We start from the raw sequence: 7423 nt of genomic DNA on the forward strand, positions 1-7423 counted from the left end.
GGCAAGTAAAAATGCCTTTATAGGCCAACCAATAGGGCAGACCCAAAAGTTTTCCTTTGCACTTCTAGTCCCTCCCTGATTTTCATTTTTGCCAGTTAATCCTCCATTTTCTGACTTGTTACCCAAGCTAAAATCTGAAATTCCATAAAAGACCCCTACTAGAAGCTTCTAAGGCAGTTACCCAAAAGATTCTTTAGCTAGATTACCTACACTACCCTTTAAAAACTCTGAAACTACCTCAGCACCACCCGGGTCAACTGATCAAGCTAATTGGGCCAAGCTAATTGGGTCGAGCTGACCCAATTCGATGGATCTACTGAAACCTATTTCAACTCCCTATTGGGCTTTTTAATCTTGGACCCAGTCAATATAAAGAAAAAAAACTCAGAAAACCAAATGTTCAAATTCAGAGGCGAGTAAGAGACCCTAATTCTGCAGTTCGCTTACCTTGCCATGAATAGTATTTTCGTCACCATTTTCCGGCCATAATTCTGGCATCCGGTGGTGGAATTAACCAAACTTGGTGTCAAAAGATACATATTGTCTTTACAATTAACATCCAATTGATTTCACCTTCAGATCTATAGTCATTCTTTATAGATCGTAATTTTTTGTTGCTAGTTACTGTAGCATATAATCGCTACTGCCCAGTTTGCAAGCTTGCATGCTTCTACTACTGGTAACGTGAAGCTGGAGTGTTGAAGACCAACTTGGATGCCTTACTTTTATTTGGATTTATAAGGTTTGAAGCCAAAATCATCAACAGATCTTAAGAATAATTTTGGGTGTACTGTAGCATCAAATTAGCATCTGCAGCTTCTTCGTACTTAGCTGCCCAGTTCCTTTTTTTTGAAAATTTTTAGCGCTACTGCCTCTTGCTAACGTGGATGTGATTTACTATATGGACTGTGGTTGAAATAATTTTTTGTATAAGGAGTGTGGAAGAACTCGATGTTCACTTTAGCGTAACAGATTCTGGAAACAAAAGTTGTTGCATTGACGTCGTCCATGGCCTTTAAGGCCGGCGACCAGTCACCTACAATGGCTGGTCTGCCCTCCCAAGCATCCCCCTTTATTATAAACAACCCCACAACAATTCACAAGCCTTTAGATTACTCAACTATTCTGAAACCAGCAACGATCAATGCACCAGTTCAAGGAAACACGTCAAAACAATGTACTGTTAAACCTATTCTGTTTCGTCGACCAGTCTTACTTCAAGGACAACCAATGGTTAAGTTCACTGAAGCAGAGGTGGATCGAATGAACAAGATCGAGGGTTTGCAATATGTTGTTGTGTGCAAATTTTTGTATGGATGGCCTGAGCTTAAGGAAATGCGTCGAATTGTCCCGTTTCAATGTGGAATTAAAGGCGAATGTACTATTGGTCACCTTCGTGATAGGCATGTGTTAATAAGATTGACGTTATGGCAATATTTTGTATATTTCTCATCGAAAAGTGTGTATTATGTGAAAGACAAGACTGGACAGGAATACCAATCGCGAACATTGATTTACGATGCTAAATTCAGGGCCGGGGAGGAAACACCCAAGGTAATGGCATGGATTTCGTTTCCAAATCTGCTACCCACATATTTTGTCAAAGAATGTATGTTTTCATTAGCATCTGCTATGGGAAAGCCACAACATCTGGACTTGGCTACTACTAACAAAACAAGTCCAAGCCGTGCACGTGTTAAGGTTTTAATTGACCTGCTCGATGATCATCCTACTAAAGTGCGCTTGGACATCGAGAATGAAGAAACATGTGGTGTTAGAACTGAATGGGTATCAATCAGGTATGATTATTTACCCAAGTATTGCAAGGAGTGTAAATTACAAGGCCATGACATGATGGAATGTTGGAGAATTCATCCGGAATTGATGGCGAATATAACAGTAGACGAGCAGGTAAAACAAGGCACTAAGAAACAGGAAAATATCGAAAATGTGAAACAAGGCACTAAGAAACCTGCAAAACATGATGCTCCTTTGATGATCCTTACTAGTGGTAGGATAGTTGGTAATACAGTCCCTCAATGGTAGGAAGTTCGCGACAATAGGGGACTAAACAAAGGCAAATAAGCTGAAGGTACTACTGCACAAGGGAAAGAAATGGTTCTTGATAACAATACAGCTGTGACAAAACAAATACAAACAACCAACCAATTTGCAGTGCTACAAATTGAAAATGGTGAGAGTAATGAAGGCAACCAACTGACAGCTGTGGAGGAAACTCCAATTCAAGACAACAATGATATTCAACAAAATAATTCCATAACAGGTGTAGAGAATGAATCAGAGGAGCAGGAATTTGATTTTTCAACTAGACAAATGGTACAAAAGGTAACTTCTCCTAGCTCATCTAGGAGACAATCATCCAAGACACAACCCAACAAACTGAACCCTGCACCGCCTACTTTCAATCCTACAGCAATAAGAAATCATGCAGCAAATAGGGAATCAACAACTGACTATGTACAAAAAGATTTGGGGAATGAACAGCATTTTCACAATGAGTCAACTGCCCACTGGGTCCAAATGGCATTCAAAAATAATGTAGTTCAAGTCAATACTTCATGTCAAGATATTCCTTCACAGGACACCAAAGTTGAACAACAATTAAAATGAATTTGTTGAAGATACAGATTTTGAGAAATTCAGGACCAATGAAAAAGAAAAAGGGGCAGGAGGGAGATTATGGCTCAACCAAACAGAGGAAGACTTAGCAGATGGTCAGATTCCAGATACAATGCATAGTGATGAAGAATTTGGAGGAAATGAAGTGGAAGATGAGGATCAAAGTGTTAATGGTAATGCCAATGCAATCAATATTCAAAGCATCAGTGAATGCACAAATGCAGCAACAGAAAAGACAAAAGAGGGGAACATTAATATTATAGATCCAGGAGGGACTTCACATAAGGCTGTTAGTGATGTCCTGAAAGAAGCTGAAAATGCAGACAAGAAACAAGACAAAAATGCAGACAAGAAACAAGACAAGAATGCAGACAAGAACCAAGCTATGACAGTGCAGGTTTATGCAAGAAGTATTGTTCCATTGAGCACCGTGCAGGTTGTAGCAGGAAGTAACATTCCATTGAACAATACAATGTTTTTGACCAATGAACATGCTGAAAAAGATGCCGAACTTATCAACCAGGCAGAGGATATTGTTTCATCAAAAGAAGTAGTAGAAGCACATGATCAAGTTCACCATGCAGAACTTAAAGGTAGAGACATGGATGAGGAATCCACTGCACAAAATTTCCTTAAGGTTGCAAAGCACGGAGATCTGTCGCCAAGGCTTATTGAGCTAGTAAAATTTGCATCAAAGGGAAAAAAGAAACAGTCAAAAGAGACTTCTACTGTCCCAGTTAGTGAAGTACAAACAAGGAGAACACTGTCCAAATCCCAAAACATTTAATGGATGCTATTAAATGGAATGTCAGGTCAGTAAACACAATGCAAGCATTTGAAAGGCTGATTACAATGCATAGAAAACATCATTTTGAGTTCATAGGCATCCTTGAGCCTATGCAACAGTCTCACAAAATGGAGAGGTATAGAGCAAGAATTGGTTTGGCACAGGCTGTGGTGAATGTGTCAAACAAGATTTGGGCTTTTATTGATGAAATTTTTGAGGTTACTATTTTATATAACATGACTCAACAATTGACTTTGAGATTAATGCACTCTGAAACACATGTTGAGCTCATCTTTACACTAGTCTATGCCAAATGTGATCGCACTGAAAGAATAGAACTATGGGATACGTTGTATGCAATGGCATCAGATATGACAGTACCTTGGCTAGTTGGAGGCAACTTTAATATGATATGGGATAAGGAAGAGAAATATGGGGGCTTGCCAGTTTCTCTCATTGAAGTAGATGACTTCAGACACTGCATCAATACCTGCAATTTGACATACTTGGGTTTTAAAGGAAGCATATTTACATGGTGGAATGGAAGATCAGAGGAGGACTGCATTTTTAAAAGATTGGACAGATGTTTTGGCAATAATGAATTGCAACAGACATTTCCTGAATTGGAGATAACTCACCTATCCAAAATTGGGTCTGATCATTGCCCAATGATGCTGAAATGTGATATAGAAACTCCTCCAATTAAGAAGTCATTCAGATTTCTTAACTTCTGGACAAAACCTGAAACCTTCAAAGATGTAGTAAAGGAGAATTGGAATGCTGATTTTAGTGCTAACCCTTTCTGCATTTTTAACTACAAGTTAAAGAAGCTTAAACAAGTACTATCTACCTGGAGCAGAGCTACATATGGAGATTTTTTCCAGAAGATTGCAAGCCTTAAGGAGGTGGTCTTGGTTCATGAAAGACAATTTGAAGTCAATCCTACATAGATGAATAGACAAAGATTAAAACAGATCCAAGTTGAAATGATTAAATATCTTGCATTAGAAGAAGAATTCTGGAGACAAAAAGCAGGCATGTCATGGTTCAAATATGGCGATAGAAACACTAAATTCTTCCACGCTCAAGTTAATGGGAGAAGGAAGAGACTGAAATTATCAAGGATCCAGAATAGCCTTGGTAACTGGATCGAAGAAGATCACTTAATAGCAGAAGAAGCAATAAAGTTCTACAAGGATCAATTTACTGAGACTGCAGTTCCAAATGATTTTGACATTCTAAATCATGTACCTTCGATGGTAGATAGTGATCAACATGAAAGATTGATGGCCTTGCCTTCCAATGAAGAAGTGAAGAGAGTAGTTATGGGGTTAAATGGAGACTCAGCTGGTGAACCGGATGGATTCACTGGAGCCTTTTACCAAACATGCTGGGATATTATTGAAGAAGACGTAGTCCGCATGGTCAAGGATTTCTTTTGCGGTTAGCAGCTCCCAAAGAGTGTGACGCACACAAACCTGGTTTTATTACCAAAGAAAAAAGAAGTTACGACCTTTGCGAACATGAGACCAATCAGTCTTAGCAACTTTGTTAATAAGATTTTCTCTAGGGTTATTCATGAGAGATTGGTTGAATTGTTACCAAACATAATCTCGGAGGAACAGGCAGGTTTTGTGAAGGGAAGAAGCATAGTTGAGAACGTACTTTTAACTCAAGAAATCATTACAGATATCAGGTTGAGAAGAAAAGCAGGTCCAAACGTTGTAATTAAGCTTGATATGACAAAAGCTTACGACAGGTATCATGGCTATTCCTGACCAAAATACTAAGGAAAATAGGATTTCCTTAAGCTTTTATTGTCTTGATCTTTGATTTGATTGGGAACAATTGGTACTCTATTCTTATAAATGGTCAGCCTAATGGTTTCTTCAAATCATCGAGGGGAGTTAAACAGGGTGACCCTTTGTCACCAACTCTATTCATTCTAGCAGCAGAAGAACTTTCTCGGGGATTGAATTCATGACACACTAACCTGTATTTCTGTGGTTTTGGAATGCCAAAATGGAGCCCAAAAATAAATCATCTATCATACGCTGATGATACAATCATTTTCTGCTCATCTGATGAAACTTCGTTGAGACTTGTCATGGAGGTTTTGCAAGCTTATGAATCATCATCTGGTCAACTGGTGAACAAAGCCAAATCAGCCATATACATGCATCATTTAACGGATAATGAGGTGTTTAACAAGGTGGAAAGGATTACAGGTATATGAAGACAATGTTTCCCTATGACCTATCTTGGCTGTCCTATTTTTTATGCAAGAAGAAGGGGAGACTATTACCAGGGATTAATCACCAAGGGTATGGACAAACTTCAGTCATGGAAAGGCAAACTCCTATCTGTAGGAGGCAGAGCTGTTTTAATCGCAAATGTCCTGTAGAGTATCCCAATTCATATGTTGTCAGCAGTCAATCCTCCAAGTTATGTGATTAACAAATTACATAGCATTTTTGCCAAGTTTTTCTGGAGCAGCAATGTGGGAGGGAGCACTAGACATTGGGCATCTTGGACTAACCTTTGTATGCCTTTTGAAGAGGGAGGCATAGGCTTAAGGTCCCTACATGACGTATCAAAGGCATTGTTCTGCAAATTGTGGTGGAATTTCAGGACTAAGCCCACTATATGTGCATTTATTAGTCAAAAGTACTGCAAGAAACTAAATGCAGTAATTGTACCTTGAAAGCGTGGATCCCACGTGTGGAGAAAAATTCTAGAATGTAGGTACTTGATTGAGCATCAAATCTACTGGAAACTGAGAATGGGATCGGCTCAATTCTGGTTCGACAATTGGACAGAGATGGGAGCCTTATATTTTCAAGTGCCTGCAGAGTTTGGTATCGATGAGGATATTCATAGTGTCAATGATTTGGTTGAAAATGGTATGTGGAATGTGGATAAAATGTTTGAGATCCTACCTGAAGATTTGGCACACCACATTGTGCAGAATATTATACCACCAACTGAAAGTTCACAGTTAGATACTCCTTTCTGGATGCTTGAAACAAAGGGACATTTTACAGTAAAGTCTGCATGGGATTACCTGCGGAGAAGAGCCAACCCAAGATTAGCTTACAAGATGATATGGGTAAAAGGTTTACCTTTCAAGATATCCTTCTTCCTGTGGAAGGTGTGGAAAGCCAAACTGCCATTTGATGATTTCTTGCGTAAGTTAGGATACTTCATGCCATCTAAATGTTGGTGTTGTGCTGATCCTAAGGAGGAGTCATTACTACATTTGTTCTTCAGATCCAATGCAGCTACAAGTGTTTGGATTTACTTCCTGAGAAGAGCAGGAATTGCATTAGAAGGGTTGTCATTACATCAAGCAATTACAAAGTGTTGGACAGCAGCAGTTGTACCTGGATTGAAGCCAGTATTACAGGCTTTACCTGCATGCATCGTATGGGAACTGTGGAAGAGAAGAGACAGTTTGAAATATGGAGAAGCAGTATCAGTGAGCAGAGTTATTTTCCAGGTGTCATCTACTTTGCAATCTCTGGTCCAACTGAAAAAGCCTGGACTACATGTGCCTCACAAGTGGCTGGACTTACTGACAATGATGGAGCACTACACACCATGACTGAAATATGATAAAGTTTTATGGGAATTTCCTTCAAGAGTATGGATCAAAGTGAATACGGATGGAGCATGTAGAGGGAACCCAGAGAGGAGTTCAATTGGTTTCTACATAAGGGATGAGGCAGGTGATTTGATATATGCAGAAGGAAGGGAGATTTCTGAAGGAACCAACAATGAATCAGAAGCGGTAGCTATTGTGGAGGCATTGAAGATGTGCAAAAATCTTAATTATTACCAGATATGGCTGCAGATAGACTCTATGCTATTAAAGAACATAACAGAAGAATCATGGAAGCCTCCTTGGTATATTACTGAACATGTAGAGGATATTTTAGGGATGAAGGAACAAAGTACCATCAAGGTCACACACATATTCAGAGAAGGGAATACATT

General features: G+C 39.2%; 2 protein-coding genes across 2 annotated transcripts; both read left to right on the forward strand.

The window, feature by feature from the left end:
• The first annotated feature begins 3426 nt into the window (after positions 1–3426).
• LOC142165900 (uncharacterized) lies at positions 3427–4377 on the forward strand. The gene has a single exon (XM_075224287.1). The coding sequence runs from the start codon at positions 3427–3429 to the stop codon at positions 4375–4377; it is 951 nt and encodes a 316-aa protein (XP_075080388.1).
• Positions 4378–4875, forward strand: LOC142165901 (uncharacterized). The gene has a single exon (XM_075224288.1). It carries the CDS (start codon positions 4378–4380, stop codon positions 4873–4875), a length of 498 nt encoding a protein of 165 aa, XP_075080389.1.
• The last annotated feature ends 2548 nt before the right edge of the window (positions 4876–7423 follow it).

The sequence above is a fragment of the Nicotiana tabacum genome, chromosome 11 (genome assembly GCF_000715075.1).
Source record: "Nicotiana tabacum cultivar K326 chromosome 11, ASM71507v2, whole genome shotgun sequence".
Taxonomy (NCBI): domain Eukaryota; kingdom Viridiplantae; phylum Streptophyta; class Magnoliopsida; order Solanales; family Solanaceae; genus Nicotiana; species Nicotiana tabacum.